The sequence below is a fragment of the Heloderma suspectum genome, chromosome 2 (assembly GCF_057233095.1).
Source record: "Heloderma suspectum isolate Gila_16-S chromosome 2, 16-S_ref, whole genome shotgun sequence".
Taxonomy (NCBI): domain Eukaryota; kingdom Metazoa; phylum Chordata; class Lepidosauria; order Squamata; family Helodermatidae; genus Heloderma; species Heloderma suspectum.
Genome location: NC_139459.1, coordinates 184,446,328 through 184,470,291, shown reverse-complemented (window position 1 = coordinate 184,470,291; position 23,964 = coordinate 184,446,328). Strand labels below are relative to the sequence as shown.

Genomic DNA, 23,964 nt, shown 5'->3' with positions numbered 1-23,964 from the left:
TTCAATTGTGTGTTTGATTTGTTTTCATGTTATGGTTTAATTAAGATGTTTTTTAATCTGGATTTTATTGTTAGGCACACTGAGTGCCATTTTTTGGCAGAAAGGTGGGATGTAAATTAATTAGATAAATAAAAGAAATATTGTCAAGATGTATCAAACTGCTCCTTGTTTATCAAGTGGAAAATACCTCTTAACATAGCTGAACAGTCAGAAAGTAGGATCTGGATCCTAGTAAATCCCTCTTCCTCTCACTGCTGGGACAACACTAGCACGAGAAAAGAAAAAGCATGCTCCTCTGGAGCCACTCAGCAGCGTTCTTACTTGAGACTCACCAGCCATGCTAGGGACTAATATGGTGTTGTTGTCTTCCCAAAGAGAGATGGCACCAAATTTTGTTTGTTTCTGCCCCCCCCCTTCCGCTCCCCCCTTTCCAGGAGTACTAAATTAGTGCTGCACTGTGCAAGCCTGAATTCTCATTTATCTGCATCCCAGAGGTACAAAGGTCTTCTGCCTTTTATATAGAAGCCATTGATCCTCTAGCAAAGACAGGATCTATGCAAGATTTTGAGCATTTTGTGTTTTTGTTTCCATCTAGAGGCCAAACGGCAGACCAGTTTTGTCAGCGTGCTCCTGGAGTTCAGTCAGATGCCAGGCTGGCTATGCATTCAGAACAAAATAAAACCTAGCTTTTGTTTGGCATTTTTGGCATGATCTCCATACTTAACAGCAGGAGTATGAGAATTCTCACATGTACATGAGATCTCATATACACTGCTGAGGGGAAAACTCTTTTCTATGCTATTTTTAAAATATGCCCTCTATTATCCTTGTTTTGGCAGCGCGGAAGTGGCCACCTTAATCTGGCCTGGATGATCTGTAAATCCTTAAAGTGAGGGTCCCTCTATCCATTGAGCTGGAACAATGGAGAGGTTGTATCTTAGGGCTTGGTTTCCATGATATTTCCCTCCCACAGGCCCTGAGTAGTAAGGTCCTTGTTCACCGCAAAGGGGAAAAACCTACTCTTATGCATGCATACTCCAGAATGGGATCTTTTCAGCTCTCAAGAGTAGTGCAGAGGTCGCCTCTAGCCTGATAAAAATTATCTTATCACTGCACTAATGAGCTGCAAAGCTCAAATTCCCAGTGGGGACTTTACTCCCCTCCTGTCCATGAGTCATCTGAGCAGTGGGCAAGTCTGCTGAATTGATTGTGGCTCTCAATTCAGTCCCCACATGGAGCCACGGGAGGTGAGCACTGAAAGCATGAGGAAAAGGAGATCCCAGGAGCGGGCAAAGGAAGACAGGGGACCATGGCAAGGGCTCAATGGTGAGGAGGCTGTGGGGAAAGATCTGGAGTGCAGAGCCATGAGGAAAGGGTGGAAAGGGTGAGTTTCCAAGGTTGAATCTACACATAGCAGTTTTACCATTATCATACTGCAGTGATAACTATTGATGCACATGACATCAACGGGCACCAATAGTTATCACCACAGTATGATAATGATATAACTGCTATGTATCGATTTAGCCCAAACGACTGGAACTGCAAGGATGCCCAACAAAGGAGCCACGTTTTCTAGGATGTGGCTGCACAGGACAGTGTTTTGCAGGGGGCAGCACTTTGGCTTTGGCAGCACATACAGGGGAAGCTGAGTACACGTCCAGTTTTTACTGAGAAACTGCAGGGGTGGAAGGAAGGCTGGAGCAGGGCAAGGATGACGAAGCTGGACTAAAGGCAAAGGATCCCAACAGGAGAAGGCAATAGAGGCCGGTGGCTCCGCAGGACTGGGGAGTGATGTGGGGAACTTAGCAACTGCGACCTGCAATCACGTGTGGCTCACGAAGGAGGGAAGGAGAAGGCAGGAAGTCAGGGAAGTGCGAAAGGGAGCATCTGGTGGGCCCAGCTATGGCAACAGAGAGCAATGGAAAAGAAACACGGTTCTGAAATAGGTTTGCAGAAAGGGTGAGTTTTTAATATTTGACCATGGGTGTTAAAATGTTGCCCCAGAATAGAGAAGGGGCAGGCATTGGACTGTAGTGGTAGGACGAAGAAGGTGGCCACTTGTGCATTGCCAAAACAGAGGAAATTAATTACCCCCAAAAGAGGACAGAGATTTGCATAGCATCTGCGTGTGCTGATTTATATGTACAGATGCATATCTGGAAATAATAACTATAATTTAAATAGAAATACAATCCATCTCACCCTGGTGGGGAAGACTCTAACCACTAGGTGACCTGTCTGCCTGCTCAGTCTGCTGGCCGGGGACAACTATAGTGTGGAATGTTGTGACCAGGTGACTTGTATGCCTGACCATTCAGTCTGCTGTTCAGGGGCTAAATGGTGGATGGGCAACAGTTCTGATGGTTCTTTATCTTTAAACCGGAATTGGACAGGGTAGACCTTCAAATAGAAGGCGGTCCTCCGTAAAAGAAGACACATGGCCGCTCTATGCTTCTGCCAACAGTAGGGCTCAAAACAGGGCATTTTGGGGGGCAGGGCCAAGGCAGACTGGGCCCATCATCTACACCGGCCTGGAGCTGGCATAGGTATTTTCCTTCCCGTTGGAGCCAATGTGGGGGTGGGGGTGGGGGTGGAAGAAGAACTGCCGGGGTGGGGGGAGGAAAGGTCAGGTCACCTTTCCCCAGTAGCTGCCCTGGCTGGCATGAGCCAAAAGAGCTTTGGAAGGGGCAGACGCTCTGCTACCTCACTCTGCACCCAGTTAGGGTTACTCTTCCCAGCGGTCTTCCGATACACATTTACTTGGGAGTAAGTCTCATGGAGCTCAGTGGGACTTACTTCAGAGCAGACATGCCCAGGATTGTGCTGCCAGTCAGTCATCTTTTCACCGCTGTGGAAAATGGGAATTGCCAGTTCTTGGAAGGAGTGTAAACCTCCTGGCTCTCCAACTATTTCTCCCTGAGGAAAGCAGGAATAGCTTCGCTCTCCCATCCATGCTGTCTCCTTCAAACACTCCTTTGGAAATAGCAAAGGGAGGACTGCTGAATCCCCCTGCAGTAACCCTTCTACCTCTGGTCACGTGTGAACCCTATGGCAGCAGGGACACCGCTGGCTGCAATTCCAGCTGTGAGCTGCCAGTGTCCATTCACCCAACATTACATTGTGCTCTTGAACATGTCCCTGTGCTGTCCCTAATTCTTTAGAGGAGGCCAAACACACAGTTATCATCACTGCCCATATCGAGAGGAAGAGGCACATGGAGGTAAGAACAGGAGCCAGTAGAATCCATGGCCCTCCAGGTGTTGTTGGATTCTAACTCTCATTGGCCCCGGCCAGCATGGCAAATGGTCTGGGATGATGGGAGCTGGAGTCTAACAACATCTGGAAGGCTACAGGTCCCCAGTGGTGTAGTGGAACCAGGGCTCACAAGGATGCAGCACTGGCATTTTTTGACTAGCAGGGATGCTGAGGTCATCTGCCACCCCCCTCAAATGTCCCTGTTCCCTCTGAGCTGAGCTGCAATCCCCACAGTAGCTGGGGAGAAATGAATTTTCCCAGCAACAGTTGTTCCCTCTTGTAATGCAAAGTATTTTGGAGTGGCTTGAGCTTGAATGGGCAATTAAGACCCATTCGCTTTACAAAAGGCCTGTTTCTGGTGGAGATGAAAACTGCTGGAGATGGGTTGTTAATATGATCAACACACCTGCCTGAATTTGATGTGGTTGAGGGTGGGTGGGTATGAAGAGTGTGAGCTTTTCTACATGAGGCTGTTAATCTGCTGTATCTACTTTCGGTTTTGTGGCAGAAATGAGATCTGAGCGCTACACAAAGAGTGTTTCCCTTCCTGCTTTTCCACTAGATAACCTCTAGATGGCACTGTGGTATAGTGGAATAGTGAAAATACACAAGAGGAAATTGTGTTTTCTTTTGCTTTCACAGTTAAATGCCTAATTTTTCCCTGCTCTAAAAAAAACTTGTCAAAAGTGCTGGTTAGACACAGAAGCAAAACTGGAGGGTCACGATGTCGTCTAAAGAACCTGTAAACAACTGTGAGTAGGGAATGACAAGCATACAAGAAATACCTCATGTAGAAAAGCCCCATCATGATAAGCATGTGCACTTCAGAATTTACCACCACACCACTGCAGGTTCCCCACCCCTGTGAGTAGACAAACAAGTGCTGGTGGGTTTGGGGGCCTTCTCTGCAAGGGAATGAGATGAGAGCCACATATGTGTGGAAACATCTGTGTCTAGGAAGGGAAAGAAAGAGCCCCAATAAGGCAGATCATCTTCCTGACATTTTGCACGCAGAGGGAAGCAGTCATGTTTGGAGCCAATGAAGCAATATGAATGCTATTGCTCAGCACCAGGGACCAAGTCACTTGTAGGGAGTGCTGCTGGTTTACTGCTTTACTGGCCTGCAGGGTGTGTGACTTTTTACAGCTCAAGGGAATGGGATGAGTGCAGAAGCTAGAGCAGGGGTGGGCAACTTGTAGCCCTCCAGACATCTTGGCCTATAACTCCCAAGATCCCTCACTATTGGCTTTGCTGGCTAGGGCTGATGGGAGTTGTAGGCCAAAGCATCTGGGGGTCCAAAACTTGCCCACCCCTAGGCTAAAGAAAGATTATAGCAGCCTTCCCTAACCTAGTGCCCTCCAGATGTTTTGGACTTCAACTCCCATTAGCCTCAGCCAGCATGGCTAATGGTCAGGAATGCTGGGTGGTCCAAAACATCTGGGGGCATTAGGTTGGGGAAGCCTGGATTATAGTTTTTCTTCCTGTGTTAAAGGAAGCATTGCTGCTAATGGTATGTACATGCATCCCACTTTTTTGGCTCTGGTGAACAGATTTAGCAGGTTCTTGTTTCAAAAGTCAACAAGACCTATTTGACCAGAGGTTACAAAGGGAATGGGATGTGATGCCTCTCTCCAACCATGTTCAACTCTCCTGAAAATTATTGCTTGTCTCCAGCCTAAGTATGCCTGAACTCAGTGTTTCATTTTTTAGGTGAGATAATACTACAGACCATAAAGCATGATCCTAAAGAACTCTTCCCAAATTACCAGTAGGAACTCCCCTAGTAGCCAAAGAACAAAAAAAGTGCCACTCATTCATTCCTGTGCCATAAGCAATCCCAAAGAAAATGATCTATAGTTTCCTGTGCCCCACAAACTTCACAAAGATCCATTCCGAACTCGCCTGTCCAATGCCAAAAAGTGGGCAACTGCATGCTGCAGTGACCTGTTAGCACCCAAAAAAGACAAACTTGTTTTCCTTGACTTAGCTGATTAAAAATCTGAAAATCCATCAGAGTAGGATAAAAAGAAGAAAAATCCTATGGCCATTACCATCCAATTCCCATAGATTTTGCCATTCTTTAAACATTTCCCTCTGGAGACAACATTTAACTTCCCTTTGGGACAAAGGCAAAGAGGCATTAATAACAGAGTGGTGCAAAGGATTTTTTGCAGATAAATCAGCCACTATCCCAACATGGGCAGGTATCCAACAAAACTCAAGCCAGATTCCAATGGAACAAAGTTCTGTACTCACAGACCAGATTTCATTAGCCATGTCATTCTTGCAAGCCATACCTCCAGCTTGAATAGCCAGCAGTCCCGAAAGGGAATCAGATAAAATCAGAACATTATCAGGTCTGACATCCTTAACCCAATCAAGAGCCACTAGAAAAGCAAATAGCCAATGTTTTAAGGAAGCATGATGTAGTAGTAATGGGGGACTTCAATTTCCCCGATATTTGTTGGGAGACAAATTCTGCAAAACATGGCCCCTCCAGGAAATTCCTGACTTGTGTGGCGGATAACTTCCTCCTACAGAAAGTAGAGGAAGGAACTAGAGGATCGGCTATCCTTGACTTGATCCTAACCAACAGAGATGACTTAGTGGGTAAAGTAGCAGTTACAGGAACTCTGGGGGAAAGCGACCATGTTGTACTTGAGTTCTTGGTTCTAAGGGAAGCAAAAGCCGAGTGTACTCAAACGCGTACCCTGGATTTTAGGAAAGCTGATTTTAATAAACTCAGAACAATGATCAGTAAGGTCCCATGGCAAACAATGCTAGCGAGAAAAGGAGTCCAAGATGGGTGGGAACTTTTAAAAAAGGAAATTCTCAAGGCACAATCACAAACAATTCCAACAAGAAGAAAAGGTGGAAGACAACAGAAGAAGCCAATGTGGCTTCACAAAAAGCTTAGGGATGACCTGAAAACAAAAAAGGACACATATAGGAAGTGGAAAGAAGGCCAAGTAACAAAGGAAGAGTACAGGCAGGTAGCACAGAATTGCAGGGATGGCGTCAGGAAGGCTAAAGCGGAGAACGAGGTGAGGTTAGCAAGGGATGCTAAAAACAACAAAAAGGCTTTCTTCAGCTACGTGCATAGTAAAAGGCAGAGGAAAGAAATGGTTGTTCAGCTATTAAATAAGGATGGCAAAATGATAACAGATGACAAAGAAAAGGCAGAGGTGCTCAATTCCTACTTTGGCTCAGTCTTCTCCCAAAAGAGGGTCTATGACCCCCCTGGCAAAGGCGAAGTACAGGCTGAAGGGGCAGGATTGCAGCTTGAGATCGACAGGCATATGGTCAAGGAACACCTCATTACTTTGAATGAGTTCAAATCTCCAGGGCCAGATGAACTGCATCCTAGAGTAATAAAGGAACTGGCAGAAGAACTCTCAGAACCGCTGTCTATTCTCTTTGAGAAATCATGGAGGACCGGGGAAGTGCCAGATGACTGGAGGAGGGCTAACGTTGTCCCTATCTTCAAAAAGGGTAAAAAGGAGGAACCTGGGAACTACAGACCAGTCAGTCTGACATCAATCCCTGGAAAAATTCTGGAGCAGATCATAAAGCAATCCATCTGGAAGCACCTTGACAACAATGCCGTGATTACTCGAAGCCAACATGGATTTGTCAAAAACAAGTCCTGCCAGACAAATCTGATCTCATTTTTTGATCAAGTCACCTCCCTTGTAGACCGTGGGAATGCTGTAGACATCATATACCTCGACTTCAGCAAAGCTTTCGACAAAGTGCCCCATGATATCCTGATGAGCAAACTTGCTCGAAGTGGGCTAGATGAAACAACGATCCAGTGGATCCACAGTTGGCTACAGAATCGGACTCAAAGAGTGCTTATCAATGGGACCTTCTCAAGCTGGGGAGAGGTAACGAGTGGGGTACCGCAGGGCTCAGTCCTGGGCCCAGTGCTCTTCAACATTTTTATTAATGACTTGGAGGAGGAGGTGCAGGGAATGCTGATCAAATTTGCAGATGACACAAAATTGGGAGGGATAGCTAATACTTTGGAAGACAGAAACAAAATTCAAAGTGATCTGGATAGACTGGAGTGCTGGGCAGAAAACAACAGAATGGCATTTAATAGGGACAAATGCCAAGTTCTGCACCTAGGAAAAAGAAACCAAATGCACAGTTACAAGATAGGGGATACGTGGCTCAACCACACTACGAGCGAGAAGGATCTTGGAATTGTCGTCGATCACAAGCTGAATATGAGCCAACAATGTGATGTGGCTGCAAAAAAGGCAAATGCTATTTTGGGCTGCATTAATAGAAGCATCGCTTCCAAATCCCGGGAAGTACTAGTTCCCCTCTACTCAGCACTGGTTAGGCCTCATCTGGAGTACTGTGTCCAGTTCTGGGCACCACACTTTAAGAAGGATGCAGACAAGCTGGAGAGGGTTCAAAGGAGGGCAACAAAGATGATCAGGGGACTGGAAACAAAGCCCTATGAAGAGAGACTGAAAGAACTGGGTATGTTTAGCCTTGAGAAGAGAAGACTGAGGGGAGATATGATAGCACTCTTCAAGTACTTGAAAGGTTGTCACAGAGAAGAAGGCCAGGATCTCTTCTTGATCATCCCAGAGTGCAGGACACGGAATAATGGGCTCAAGTTACAGGAAGCCAGATTCCGGCTGAACATCAGGAAAAACTTCCTGAGTGTCAGAGCAATACGGCAATGGAACCAATTACCTGGGGAGGTGGTGGGCTCTCCCACACTGGAGGCCTTCAAGACGAGGCTGGACAGCCATTTGTCAGGGATGCTCTGACTTGGATTCCTGCATTGAGCAGGGGGTTGGACTCGATGGCCTTGTAGGCCCCTTCCAACCCTACTATTCTATGATTGACTATTCTATGATAGATTGGCATCAACTCTGCCATCATTACCAATACCCAAGCTGATCATCAAAACCCTTTTCGATTCCCAAAACCAAGGATACAATAAGCAGCACTTGTTCTACCATGAGAAGAATCCTGGGAGCCATCTGTGTAAATTATACAACAAAGGCCCACCAAGAAAAAACATACTCTAAAACCATATTCTTTTCCCCACAGCACTGGATCACTGATGCACCAAAGGGGGAATCCATAACCAACTTTTAATTAGAAACAACCTTTCTTGGAATAACACTGCTAACTATACTGTATTTCTGTAGTAACTGCCAAACTCGAACCACATCTCTCTCCTTTGTTATCGCCCTTATGTGCCCTATCCTGGTCCTGCCCCTCCAGCCCTTAAGCCAATGGGAGAGGGAGTGGATAAACTGAACAGCTGGTGTTTGCAACAGTGGGTGCATCTGGAAGCTCTGAAGGAAGACAGGGCAGGGACTCCCAGGGGTAACAGAACTGGGAAATGGGCCAAGAACCCAGGAGTTGTAGGGCAAGTCCTACCTCCTAGATAGGAAGGCCCCAAGAAATTGAAAGGTATAGATCACTGGAAATCTGATGTTCTCCAGATGTTCTGTGTCCTACAGCTCCCATCATCCTTCATCATTGGTGATGTGGGCTCGACCTTATGGGAGGCACAGTCCAGAACTTCTGGAGAGCACCAGGTTGACTACCCCTGATATAAATAGGTCCACCCAATCAAAGAGAGACTGAACGGGAAGAATTTGTCTTTTACCCAAAGGCATTCTGGGAAGCTCTACATGAGGGGGAAGGCCAGGCCAGAGGATTACTAAGGTCCCTCCCTCTGTTTTGTTGGTAGGCATTGAAATCTGAGGTGCTAGCACAGGTGCACACACACCTCAGCAAGCTCCTGGACAAGGCTTTGGAAGAAGCAGTGTACAGCTTCCCCCAGCGTTTGAAGAAGGGCCCAGGAAAGAAGCAGAGCAGGTGAAAGGGCTTCTTAGCAACTTGTTCCAGAGCCCTCCTGCCACCCCCTCTATGATCTTCACAGGTTGGACAGGCCAGATAGGTTCTTCCTGAAACTGATGCCCAGGGATTATGGCAGCCTTTCCCAACCGGGTGCCCTCCAGATGTTTGGGACCACAACTCCCATCACCACAGTGCTTAGCCATGCTGGCTGGGGCTGATGGGAGTTGCAGCCCAAAACATCTGGGGGGAGCCAGGTTGGGGGAGCAGCAAGATTGCAGTGGTGGGGTCTAATGGTTTGGATGTCGCACAGGAAGATAATGCAATGGGAAAATTTCATCTGTTCAATTTCTGTATTTAGGTAACTATGAAAGGCACAAGAGTGGTCCAAAGAGAGAGAGAGAGAGGTGGCAACCTTGTTTATTTTTAAAATATTCTTTTTATGAAAAAAAAATGCTGCTTTCCTCCCTCATCCCAAAAGTTCAAATTTCAAAAAATAAACAACTCCCCAAAGTACAAGCAAATAACAATTTGCTTTTGACGTCAGATGAAAACAAAGCTACCACAAGCAATTCAATCCTCACTCAAAAGGTTTGGCTAAAGAAAAAGGCCTTAGAACTTTTCTCGAAGGATGACAAAGAAGAAGCTTTTCTTCTTCTGGAAGACGCTCCCAAATCTTATTACCAAAAAAGTAGCAGCCTTCTTCACTGAATCGTTGTGAGGGTGAATGAGAGAAGGAAATGTTATTACCTCACACTAGAGGCAGGTGGGCTATGTAATCTAAAAACATGAAAAGATCCTGCTAGGATTTCTAGTTGTTTCTAACATCATGATGATGTATTTATAAAGTGCTTAATATATACCAGAGTTTATACACATTTTAAAAACAAGACAGTCCATGCCCACAATCTAAAAAGCACAACATGGAAGGAAACATGGAAGGGGAGGGAAGAGGAAAACAAGCAAACCCGGGCACCAATTCTGCAAGTTACATAGCAGTTCTAATAACAAGCACTTTGAATGGAAAATATTCCAAATATCCCCTGCCCTCTGGGAGGGGAAGGGACAAGTGGCAGATGGTCTCTCAGCAGAGAGGATGGAATGGGCTGTGCTGTCCCATCTCTTTGTCTGCTGTAGCCAAGTGGAACAGCTGCTGATAGATAGTTGATGGAGAAGCCAAGGGCCACAGAGAGAAGGGGCAAGTGGTCCTCTGGTTATGCACAGGGGACGGGCGATGTGCTGCAGCAATTCTGTGATGTTCTTGCCCTTGTTTGGGTGCTCCCACCCCCTTGCCCAGAAGCAATAGGGATCTGATCATACTAATCATGACCTGCCTTGGAACCTTGCAGGGAGAAGGAGAAGCAGAAAGTCTTTGTTGACCAGCAGTCATTGCTCGAGTGAGTATGTCTTGCTATCTTGCCTAGCCCTGAATGGAAAGATGGATAATAAGAGGGCGGCATGGGAAGTGGCTGAGGTTTGTGCCACAAGCTCCTAGTATGTCCTTGGCCAAGTTATTGGCACCCCAATGTTGGTGTAAACCAGGAGAATTCATTAGGGCTTCCAGGGGACCAGATCAAATAGCTTTGGGTCCAGATTTGATCCATGGGGCTCAAGTCCAACCTCTCACCCCCTTCGGGTCTCTCACATGACCGTGGAAGCGTCTTCGGACAGCGCTGGCTCTTCAGCTTAGAAATGGAGATGAGCGCCACCCCCTAGAGTTGGACACGACTGGCTGGGGACACCTTTACCTTTACTTTTTATGGTTGTTAAGATGGGTACAACATCCCACCTGGTCTCCAGTATTTGCAGCTGCTCCTTAGCCTTGGCACATAACGCCAAGGGGTACCACAAACACATGCCTCCATCGGCTAGTCACAGCCTTTCTCAACCTGCGGCCCTGAGAGGTTGCTGACTACAACTCCCGTCATCCCCAGCCAGAAGGATCAATGGGTGATGATGATGGGAGTTATAGTTTAACATCACTTTCCACCAACCTGGTGCCCTCCCAATACTTTGGACTACAACTTCCCTTACTATTGACCACTGGCAGGGGCTGATGAGAGTTAAAGTCCAAAACATACGGAGGTCACCAGGTTGGGGAAGGCTGATCTGGAGGGACATATGTTGAAAAAGGCTGTACTAGTACAAAGCAAACACAGCCTCTGCAGGGCCGAGTCCAAATACAAGGGCTTCTTCACAGAGAGCTTTTATCCTGCTATTGAGATGGGTTACTCATGGAAGTTTGCGGGCTCTTTAGATGATGTCGTCAAACTCCAGGGCATCTCCCACACTAAATGACTTTTATTCTATTTTTTAAAATATTGGAGATAATGAGCTATCAGATTATTTTTTTAAATCTATTTTTATTTTATTTTTATAAATGAAATAAACAATAGCAACAACATAATCAGAATCTTCAGTTTCCAACAATACAGTATTCTGAGGGCGGGGGGGAAGGAGGGTAGCAAAAGAAGGGGGGAAAAGGGGAGATTATATCTAAAAGCAAACCAAATATCCAAATATAAATCCAGTTGCAGATTATACCTATACAGCAGTCTTCCAAATATTGTAGGTATTATTAAATCTTCAATCCGCTGTACCACAAACGATGAACCTTATCTTTCAGTGTCATAACCTCAGTCTTATAGCAAAGCAGTGGGAGCAAACAATCCATTTCCATTGGCCATGTATTCTTGTTGTTGTTCAGTCGTTCAGTCGTGTCCGACTCTTCGTGACCCCATGGACCATAGCACGCCAGGCCTTCCTGTCCTGCGCTCTCTCCCGGAGCGTGCTCAAGTTCATATTCATTGCATCCGTGATGCTATCTAGCCATCTCATCCTCTGCCGTCCCCTTCTCCTTTGGCCTTCAGTCTTTCCCAGCATCAGGGTCTTTTCCAGGGAGTTTTCTCTTCGCATTAGGTGGCCAAAATATTGGAGCTTCAGCTTCATTATCTGTCCTTCCAATGAGCACTCAGGGTTGATTTCCTTTAGGATGGACTGATTTGACCTCCTTGCAGTCCAGGGGACTCGTAAGAGTCTTCTCCAGCACCACAGTTCGAAAGCATCAATTCTTCGGCGCTCAGCCTTCCTTATAGTCCAGCTCTCACAGCCATACATTACTACTGGGAAAACCATAGCTTTGATTAGACGGACCTTTGTCGGCAAGGTGATGTCTCTGCTTCTTACTATGCTGTCTAGGTTGGCCATAGCTTTCCTCCCAAGGAGCAAGCGTCTTTTAATTTCATGGCTACAGTCACCGTCTGCGGTGATCTTGGAGCCCAAGAAAGTAAAATCTGTCACTGCTTCCATTTCTTCCCCTTCTATATGCCAGGAAGGGATGGGGCCAGATGCCATGATCTTCGTTTTTTTAATGTTGAGTTTCAAACCAGCTTTTGCACTCTCCTCTTTCACCCTCAACAAGAGGCTCTTGAGATCCTCTTCGCTTTCTGCCATTAGGGTGGTATCGTCTGCATATCGGAGGTTGTTGATAATTCTCCCAGCAATCTTAATTCCGACCTGTGATTCATCCAACCCGGCATTTCTCATGATGTACTCCGCATATAAGTTAAATAAGCAGGGTGACAATATGCAGCCTTGTCGTACTCCTTTCCCAATTTTGAACCAATCGGTTCAGACTGTAAGAACAGTCTGGTTCTTACTGTTGCTTCTTGACCCTCGTACAGGTTTCTCAGGAGACAGGTAAGGTGGTCTGGTACTCCCATCACTTTAAGAATTTGCCACAGTTTGTTGTGATCCACACAATCAAAGGCTTTAGCGTAGTCAATGAAGCAGAAATAGACGTTTTTCTGGAATTCTCTTGCTTTCTCCATGATGCAGCGAATGTTGGCGATTTGATCTCTAGTTCCTCTGCCTCTTCGAAACCCAGCTTGTACTTCCGGTAGTTCTCGGTTCGCATACTGCTGAAGCCTAGCTTGTAGGATTTTGAGCATCACCTTGCTGGCATGTGAAATGAGCGCAATTGTGCGGTAGTTTGAACACTCTTTGACGTTGCCCTTCTTTGGAATTGGAATGTAAACTGACCTTTTCCAGTCTTGTGGCCACTGTTGAGTGTTCCAGATTTGTTGGCATATTGAATGCAGCACTTTAACAGCATCATCTTTTAGGATTTTAAATAGCTCGGCTGGAATACTGTCATCTCCGCTAGCTTTGTTGTTACTAATGCTTCCTAAGGCCCACTTGACTTCACTCTCGAGGATGTCCGGCTCAAGTTCAGTGACCGCACTATCATGGCTATCAGGGACATTAAGATCTTTCCTGTATAGTTCTTCTGTGTATTCTTGCCACCTCTTCTTAATCTCATCTGCTTCTGTTAGGTCCCTGCCTTCTTTGTCCTTTATCATGCCCGTCTTTGCACAAAACGTTCCCTTGAGATCTCCAATTTTCTTGAAGAGATCTCTAGTCTTTCCCATTCTGTTGTTTTCCTCGATTTCTTTGCATTGTTCATTTAAGAAGGCCTTCTTGTCTCTCCTTGCTATTCTCTGGAACTCTGCATTCAGTTGGGTATATCTTCCCCTTTCTCCCTTGCTTTTCGCTTCCCTTCTTTCCTCAGCTACTTGTAAAGCCTCATCAGACAGCCACTTGGCTTTCTTGCATTTCTTTTTCTTTGGGATGGATTTCGTTGCTGCCTCCTGAACAATGTTACGGACCTCCGTCCATAGTTCCTCAGGCACTCTGACTATCAGGTCTAATCCCTGAAATCTATTCCTCACCTCCACTGTATATTCATCAGGGATATGATTTAGGTCATACCTGAACGGTTTAGTGGTTTTCCCGACGTTCTTCAATTTAAGCCAAAATTTTGCAAGAAGCAGCTCATAATCTGAGCCACAGTCAGCTCCAGGTATAATAAACATTAAAGGTTTAGCCAGCAAGGAATAGTAATAATCATAATCCCATAATGATGTTAATAATAATAAGAAAAAGAAAAAGAATTTTAAGAAAAAGATAAAAAAATAAAAAACAAAAGTAAACCATTTGTATATTTTAAGTAATGTATCTAATAAAATATTTATATGTGTACACACACATATACACACAAACAGGCATTTTATTACAATATAACATAAAAAAGGAGAAAGAAAACAGAAATATGCAAACATTTACTCTGGCATACTGCCTAGACATCAACCATAACCCAAGCAGCACTTCAAAAGAAAAGTAAAGATGGCTAAATTCCAACTCAGGAGGCTGAGAGAGTTGGTTCCCTTGTTTTAATTTTAATACCTCTAAGGAATGACTCTGCAGCATCAGGATTTAAAAACTTTTTCATCTGGCCAGACGCATAAGATATTTTTTTGTAGAGACTCGTGACAATGGAATAATAACAGTCTCAAAAGTCCCTTTAGTGCGACGTATTAAACCAGGAACACAATATGCATGCTCAATATCAAGTAGAAATCAGATGGTAAAACCAATAGCTCACGCAAAAGTTTATCCATAAATTCAGCCAAACATATATCAGTAGCCACGTCTTTAATACCATGGATACGAAGATTCGCTCTACGTGTGAAGGCCTCCAGTTGAGAAATTCGAGCAGACAAAATATTATGAGAAGCTTCCATGGCATTTTCATGAGCATTGACCTGATCTTTCAGGGCATTAACCTTCAATTTCATCTTTTAAAAAGAGATATTAATTAAGTCCACAGCCCCTTGAAGGCCAATGATTGAGTCCTGAATTGTTTCAAGCTTCTTTGACTGCACTGATAGCTGAGAAGACATAGTTTTTTTATCAAAGCAGGCAACTCCTCTTCATCTCTGGCATTTCTAGAAACCTTTGCCAAGGGAGTAATTGGGGGGGTAGATGGCGTTCCCAAGCCTTTCTTTTTTTCCTTTGGTACTGCCATCCTCCACTTTCAAAAGCACAACAAGCAAGTATGACTGCAGAAACAGAAAAACAAACACTTAAGCAGATTTAATTGCAACTAGTCCTCAGATATTGCTGGTAGTTTAAATTCAGAAATACTATTTGGAGCCGTCTGTCCTTATGTCTCCTAATTGCTTAGGAGTTTCAAACAGCGTTCAGTAGATGATACTCTGGCATCTAACCTTAGATTCCAGCCCTTCTGCTTCTCTGCAGAAGCAGCTGTTTTTCCAAGATTTCATCTGGATGGTGCTGTAAGCTTCCCCTTTTAATTCCAGGGGAAGATAAAAAGGTTTCTCAACCTTTTCATAGCTGTTTGAGATAAGCAACCTGCGGAGCTCCACAAGTCAGTGCCAGGACAACATGGCTCCGACTGGATGTTTTTTCACTAGCTATCAGATTACAGCACTTGAGTTCCGCTCGAGTTCCCTCCTGAGTAGGGGTGCACGAAAGTCACTTACCTGGTCTCATAGCTTGCTTCGCGGTGGGGGGGAGGCGCTTCGCTGCTCCCCCCGAAATTCAGGCCGGGGGGGAGGCTTCCCTCCTCGCCCGGCCGAAATTCAGGCCGGGGGGGAGGCTTCCCTCCTCGCCCGGCCGAAATTCAGGCCGGGGAGGAGGTGCCTCGCCTCGCCCGGCCGCGAAATAAAAAGTTAAAAAAAAAAATGCCCCTGTGATAGGCTACGTGACGATTTACGTAGCCTATCACGGCTAGATCAGCAAAGTCAGCCGTGATAGGCTACGTTAATCGTCACGTAGCCTATCACGGGTGACTTTGCAAATCTAGCCGTGATAGGCTACGTTAATCATCACGTAGCCTATCACGGGGGCGTGGTTTTTTTTTTACTTTTCTTGGAATGGCGGCGGCAGCAGCCGGTCGAAAGACCGGCTGCCGCCCCTGCCCCTGTCGAAGCCCTGCTGAACCGCCGCTGCGACCCGCCACTGGGAGCAACATTCGGGAAAGGTAAGTCCCATCCCGGGGGGCGGGGCGGGGGGCGGAGAATGTCTCCCCGAAACTACTTCGGGGGGCCAAATACGTTGGCACTTGGCCCCCCGAAGTTTCGGGGAGAAATTCTCCCCCATCCCTTCTCCTGAGAAAGGAAAACTTGCAATAAGAGGAGCTCGACCACAGCACCATCTAGCGGCTGTATAATGAAACATATGGAAGACTCAGATAAGAGGGAACAGGAGGGGGGAAGGAAGCATGTGTAAAGGGAGTCCATTGTGATCCTGCATTTAAAACAGAAGCAGAAAGCCCCGTTTTAAATGAGGAATTTTAGGCTGGTGTAGAGATGCTCTGAGTCCCTTGTTTCCAACACCGTACATCATTTCTCTGATTCGCCAGACTTTATTATGCTTGTGCTAGTCATGGGGAGGGACAAAGCCCCATCCCTGACTATTGGAAATCTTATTCAGCACCCTTTCTGATGCTGGAGTTTTCATTAATCTCTGAAGCATATCTTTGCAACAATGAGGACTGGAAACTTTCCCTTTTTAAAATGAAGACTGAGATTCTCAGGATCCTGCACTCAATACCACATGCTGCAGCTTTTTCTGTGCTTGCACGGGAAGGATCTAGTACACTCAGAACCCTGGGCTATTTTCTGCTGAAATGGTACTGCCAAAAATGGAAATGTCTACACTGGTGCACCATGCTGCTGTGTGCTGGCACAGCCTCCAGGGCATCCCCTTTTCTCAGCGTTCAACATAAACCCATCTCTCTCTCAGCTTCTCTTTGGTGATTTGTTTTTCTTCCTTCCAGGGAAGGTACGCCCACTTGAATTCTCAACTTACCTGCATTTTCTCTTCTGCTCTACCTTGATCTATAGGGAGAATTACCCAAGGTGAGCCCCCCTATCCACATTCCCTGTTATACTTTGGGGGCTTCCTGGGCCCCCCCCCCAGCTCCAGCACAACGGTCCCTTGGATCAGAACATGTGCATGGAATCAAGAAGTGTGCAAAATAGGCATAGCTGCAGAATCCCTGCTGCCACCTTCTCCAACCCAGTGCCCTCTGGATGATGGGAGTTGTTATGCAGCACATATCGGGGGCACCAGATTGGGAAAGGCTGCTATAGTGCATGCCACCCCTTTGCAGAGCAATGGTGTACCCATCACTCTTGCCAAGGAGAGGGAATTGTGCTCTTGTAAAGAGGAAACCCGCACCTAATGCTCACTCTTTTCCTTGCAGGATACCCTACGTGTGCTGGAGGTATGTCATCCAGACCTTTGCTAAGGTAAGAGATGCCAAACTGTGCTTCCATAGGCTGGTTGTTCTATCTGGCCTCCCTGTGGGTGAGGAGGGTTACTGGACAACCCAGCCTTCCCCAGTCTGGTACCCTCCAAATGTTTTGAACTACAACTCCCAGTATTTCTGACCAGTGGCCATGCTGGCTGGGGCTGATGGGAGTTGATGTCTAAAACATTTGGAGGCACCAGGCTGGGATAGCCTCATGAACCTAAGCCAGGCTGGCTCCGGGTTTAAGGAAGCCCTGGTCAAAAGTGTCATCTCCTGTGTCGGTGAGCCCCAGAAGATGTTCCCGGGAGTGGCAGCGGCAGCAGCAATGCTCCAAGCAGATCTGTCTGGCTGCCATTTTAATTTCCCACAATGCCCCTGCCTAGGGTGATGCTATCCTGGGGGGATTGTGGGAAATTATAATAGTGGCTAGATCCAGCTGCTGGGATCACAGGGCCAGGGAAAAAAATTAAGTGAGACCCATGGCAGCCATCACCAGTGAGTCCTGCCAGGAAGCTGGGAGCCCCCAGCTGCCAGGTGCTGTCGCTGGCCCTGAGCCTCAGATGCACCCACTGCATCAGCCAGAGCCAGGTGCAAAAGGCATACATTTAGAATTAAGTGTGAGGCCAGGGATTTCTTTTAAGCACCAAAACTAAATGGAGCTCACATTGTCCTTCCACATAAAAGTCTACTCTTCCTGGCTACACTAAGCTTTCTTCATTTTGGCAGTATAATTTAGGGTGAGGAAGGGGAAGTTATTCTATTGCTGCTACTGTTGAACACTGGGGAGTCAGAAATCCTTGCCAGTCTATTGCAAATCATCCACAGATCTACTGGTAGATCCTGATCTACCTTCTGCCCACCCCTGTTCTGAACATACCTGGTCATGATTTGGCTTCCTGTAAATGGGTTATGTTTAATGTTGGTCCTACTTACAGCAAACCCATTGAAATGAACTGGACTTAAGTTGAGACCTGCTGAAATGAATAGGACTTAAGTTAGTCATGACTAACTTAAGAAGCCCCATGCATTTCAATGGGTCTACGCTAACTAGGACTAACATTGGATACAACTCAGTGTTAACGTCCACATTTTGCAAAGAAGTATCAAGCCTTTTGTGATTACAAAAAAATAAAGAAGCAAAACCCAAAGGTGAACATGCAAAGAGAGTGACTGCTGAAGGCTCTGAAATTAAACTTCATGGGTGTGCAAGCAAATGAGATGTGCTCCAATCACAGGCAGCCACCAGCCATCGAAAGATATTAAAGGAAAAAACTTCAGCTTCCGTATAATTTAGCAACCAGAGTTCACTTGACACAACATTCCAGCAATAACACTCCAATTTCAAGATAGTGTTGCACATTCTCCAGCAAAGACAACTCCATTTCAAATGGCATGAAGTTTTGCTGAGAACAGAATTTGGACTCTTTGCTGGGAAGCCTTGCCATCAACCCTAGAAGCCCTACTTCTTAATCCTGGGAGTGTGGGGACAAGCTGTGGTTACTTGATGGTAACGAATTCTTTCTGTACATGCTCGGAGGTGCTTTTATTTGTTATTACTTCACATACTCCCATTTTCTGTCCAACCTAGATTTTATGCCTGTCCTGCAGCACATATTCAGCCCTGATAAGAGGGGCAAGGGGCTGCATTTGTAGAAGGAACTAGCCATACTGGGCACAGTTGTAAATATGGACTGGGAAGCAACTTCTCACTTGCAGACTACAAGAGCATGTGTGGGCAGAAAAGTATAGGCAGAAATGGGCCATGCGTAGCTCTACATCCTCCCCTATTGAGACTCATTAGCATGCCTTGTTCCTTTTGCCTTACCTAGGACTGGTGGAATTCCACTTCGTTTTCAACATACTGCTGAACATGGAATGTGGTTGTGCATGACTGGCTCTACTACTAAATCTATCAGGACCTCCTGTGGGAAGGTGAGGCTTGGGGAAACCACAGTATAGGGAGAGCCAATGTGGTGTACTGGTTAGAGTGCCAGACTGGGACTCAGGAGATCCAAGTTCTAGTCCCCACTCAGCCATGAAGCTCACTGGGTGACTTTGGGCCAGTCACAGATTCTCAGTCTAACCTACCTCACAGGGTTGTTGTGAGAATAAAATGGAGGAGGAAGACCATGTACATCACCCTGGGTTCCTTGGAGGAAAGGCGGGATATAAATATAACACGTTAATAAAATATATAGATCAGGGGAAGAGGGCCTGAGGGCCTCAAGATGTTGGACTCCAACCCCCATCAGCCCCAGCCAGCATAATTGGTGGTCAGGGATGATGGGAGTTGTAATCCAACATCTAGAAGGCCTAAAGTTGCTCAGCTGTGATACAGACAAGCCATTTTGGAACACAATCCATGCGCCTTCCTTGCCACACACAGAGAAAAATTAATAAAGCCTTCTTGTGTGCAAAGCCTTGCAACTCACCTGTACTTCTTGCCTTCCAGCTGCTCAGAGGGAAAGCCCGGGTTGTGGCTAGGCTGTCTGCCTTCATTGTGTCGGATGCTGTCCATGAATAAGTCATCACCTTGTGCTTTGGCTTCTTCTACCCTGTTATGTTCATGCTCTTTGCCATCTTTGGAGGTCAGTATTGCCTTGAAAGATTGGTGCTCATCAGAGAAGCAGCCATTTAAAAAAATTAAAAAGATTGCTTTTTCTCCGCCATGTCTCCAAATGCACAAGGCTTCTAGCATCGTAACATTATTTGAAAATGATTTTTCAGAAAATGGTCGCAATAAAGCCAACCATAACTACACCCAGTGCTCAGATTACAGGAGGGGACATTTTGTAGCAACCCCCTTAGCTACTCTTTTAGCTCCTACTTACCTCCCCATTTTTGATGGGGAAAGAACCCATGAACCAGAGCTTTGCACATGAAGGCTAGCACAAAACCTCAAGTGCATGTGTTTCTGAGTGTGAGAGAGAAACAAACATATCTGCCAATCCTCCACCATGTGTTTAGGAACCCATCGTTTGCTTGTGTGTATATATGCCATACCCATGAATCACAGATTAGACCCTTCATTGCAGAAACTCCCCTATCCAACAGTCCAGCCACCTCCTTAGCTTCTGGTGAATTTAAAGATTTTTTAACTGTTGGTCTTTATGGTATTCATGATTGTTGTTGTTGTTCAGTCGTGTCCGACTCTTCGTGACCCCATGGACCATAGCACGCCAGGCCTTCCTGTCCTGCGCTCTCTTCCGGAGCGTGCTCAAGTTGGTATTCATGATATGTACCACAAAATCCTTTTTTGCGAGCGGTGGGTGGGTCAGGGTGTTCTTTATTGTCTGCTTGTGTTTGTTTTGTGCCTGTTTGCGTTCCTTTTTCTTCTCCTTGTTTGGGCACCACTTCCATTTTCTGAAGGAAGCCCAAGTTTGTTTCAGCTCTACTTGGGGGTCAGCGGAGATTGGTGGCTCCAATTTCGGTGGGCTATGAATCCATTCTGGGTTTCAGTCAGAACCAGCCAGAACTCTAAAGAGCTATCAAAGGTGCTGAACCTATTTTGGGGACAGGGTTTCATGCTTTGGATAGCTCCTTTAGAGTTCTGGCTGGTTCTGACTGAAACCCAGAATGGATTTATAGCCTCACTGAAATCTAAGCCACCAGCCTCCACTGTTGGGGTGGATGTTAAAATAGGAGTTGCTACTCTTCCAGGATCCAGGAATTAAGAGATGTATAGAGATGGCTCTCAGAAACAGCTGGTATAGGGATATAGAGACAGCTGTATAAGGATGGCTCCCAGAACAGCTGGTACAGGAATACAGAAAGAGCAGTATAGGAATGGCTCTCAGAAACAGCTGGTATAGGGATACAGAAACAGCTGTATAGGGATGGCTCTCAGAAACAGCTGGTACAGGGATATAGAAAGAGCTGTATAGGGATGGCTCTCTGAACAACTGGTATAGGGATATAGAAAGAGCTGTATAGGGATGGCTCTCTGAACAGCTGGTATAGGGATATAGAAAGCTGTATAGGGATGGCTCTCTGAAATAGCTGGTATAGGGGTATAGAAACAGTTGTATGGGGATATAGAAACAGCGGTATAGGGATTGCTCTCAGAAACAGCTGGTGGAGATGTCCGTTTGGTTCAATGTAGTCTAATCCTGCCCCCAATTCTTCTTCACAGTGATCTTTAACTTCATCCTCAATGATAAGAGAAAGAGCCCCATCTGGAACGTCCTCATGTGGATCTCCCTCTATGTGGGCCAAGGAATCCAGGTCTGCTTGTACTGCCAAGAGTGGTATGCCCAAGTCCACTGCCCACTCAAGGAGGTAAGCATACTCATGGAATCAGAGCAAGCCCTTCATTTCTCCCTCATGTCATTTGTTCTATGTATCCAATGTCTCCTGCCCTGAAATGTATGGGCCTGGATGGGTGCTAATTTATACAACAGCTTGTATAATTCTGCCATGATCTCAAGAATAGGGCCTCTCAAGACCATCAGTAAATGACAGAAGAACTTGTAATAATTTAAATCCCAGCAAGGGATGACTCCTCTGTTAGGCCTGGCAGCAGCCAATGACAGCTTGGTGGGTGCTGTCTGAATGCAAATCTGATGGACTTTTGTAAGTAAACAAGTTCAAGGCCCCTCAGTATCATGGAAGTTACAGGATTAAAAATACATATTGGCATGGATTTCAGCACCAGCTTCAGTTGCCGGTTGTGCTCACAGTTAAAAGAAAGCTATAGCAATGTCACCTTGAAAGGCAAAATATCTGCTTTGGATATAAACTGAAAGGAAAAGCCCACCTTAAGGTTGCTGGTTTTTTGCATTAATTCTGGTCCAGTAGGAATGGATCTGGCACATCAGTGCAACTTTTATGAAGGCATCCCCTTCAGTGTCTGAGTGCTTGTTATCACAACAGTCATAAGGGAGGGGGTGGGATATTAATCTATTAATAAAGTATCACTTCATTATTTATATTGCAATACTACTAGCTACTAATACTATTACTACTTATAATTCTATTATCGCTCCATCACTTGCACTGCAACGAGTGTGGAGAATGTGGTTAGGGAGACATTTTTCTCCCTTTCTCAAAATACTAGAATATGGGGTCATCCTGTGAGGCCAATTGTGGGAGATTCAGGAGAGATAAAAGGAAGGACTTCTTCACACAGTGCATAAAATTATGGAATTTGCTACCACAGGTTGTAGTGATGGCCACCAGTTTGGATAGCTTTAAAAGGAGGTTGGACAAATTCATGGAGGAGAAGGCTGTCAGTGGTTACTACTTCTGATAGCTACTGTATGTGCTCCCTCCAGTACCAGAGGCAGTGATCCTATGCACGCCAGTTGCTCAGGTACATGGGCAGGAGGGTGCCCTTGCACTCGTGTCCTGCTTGTGGGTTCCTGGTCGACAGCTGGACGACCACTGTGTGAACAGAATGCTGGACTGATCCAGCAGGGCTCTTTTTATGTTCTTAAAAGGGTGGAAAGGCAGGACTCTGCCCCAAGGAGCTTACAATCTGAATTTCAGCAGTGGAGGGGGGACAACAAAGGGAAGGAAGGGATGGGTAACAAGGGATGACTGCAATGGTGGTAATGATGGATCTATTAAAAAAATAGATACATAAAAATTAGATACATAAGAGGAGTCCTGTTGGATTGGACCAAAGTCTACTGCAGCATCCTGATGCACACAGGGGCCAGCCCAATGCTTCAGAGAAGCCCACAAGCAGGCCATTCCACACTGTTGTTCCTCATCAGCTGGTATTCATTGGCATGCTGGTTCTGTATGGCCATCATGTCTATTCTTCAAGTCCAGGTCACCTGCTGGCTCCAGGATTTTGGGAGGCCCATGGCCAAGGCACCCACAGTGGGTTCTTTTAATCTGCAAGGGGGCAGGACAAACAGACATAAGAATTCTCTCACATTGCCTTTGTGAGGCAATTCTCTCACACTGCCTTTGCCAGTGTGGTGGCTAGACTGTTGACTGGGAATCAGGAGATCTGGGTTCTAGTCCCCACTCGGCCATGAAAGCTCACTGGGTGACTTTGGGCCAGTCACAGACTCTCAGCCCAACCTACCTCACACGGTTGTTGTTGTGAGGATAAAATGGAAAGGAGGAGGATTAGGTACGCCACCTTGAGTTAAGGAGGAAAAAAGGCAGGATATAAAATATAATAAATAAATAAATGAAAATGAAAATTGCCCTTAACCTTCCTGATGCTCTGGGTAGACACTCTATTATAGTCTAGGGATGTTGAACCTCTTTCAGCCTGAGGGCCAAATCCCATTTTGGAGAGGCTCTCAGGGGCCGCATTCCAGTGGTGGGCGGGGCCAGAGACAAAGGGGCGGGGCCAAAACACCAGCATATTTTAACTTCAAGCTCTTCCTGCCAGTAACTCAGCCTCAGGAGAGGCATTTTGACCCTTTAGAATGAGGAAAAAATGGCACAGAAGCCAGGAAACCACCAAACCATCCATGGTCAGGGGAAAGGCCTCTGATATGGCCCCTGGGGCTGAGGTTCTATGTCTCTTCTATAGAGAAAATGGTGTTGTTGTTGGTGGGCCTTTTGGTGGTCTTGGAGCCCCAACATATGCCTGGCCTTGCTGACGTCTGGACCCAAACCTAGCCACCAAATACAAATGGAAGGCTCGACATCTTATCTCTCTTTGCCTCATGGACGTTCTTTTCCTCAATGTTCCCCTCTCTCTCATGTTTTCTTTCTTTCTTTTTTCTTTCTTTCAGAGTACCTTCTTGGGAATAGTGACCCCACGTTCTTGGTCATGTCATGTCTAG

At 45.9% G+C, this 23,964-nt stretch overlaps 1 protein-coding gene across 1 annotated transcript; it reads left to right on the top strand.

Annotated features, from left to right (window-relative positions):
• Positions 1 to 1,232: 1,232 nt before the first annotated feature.
• SOAT2 (sterol O-acyltransferase 2) lies at positions 1,233 to 23,964 on the top strand. Its single transcript, XM_084829744.1, is given in 11 exon segments — positions 1,233 to 1,384; positions 2,008 to 2,039; positions 3,165 to 3,223; positions 8,987 to 9,114; positions 9,179 to 9,246; positions 16,736 to 16,817; positions 17,165 to 17,210; positions 19,042 to 19,149; positions 19,665 to 19,800; positions 21,345 to 21,490; positions 23,914 to 23,964. Coding segments are annotated over 11 exon segments (1,008 nt in total).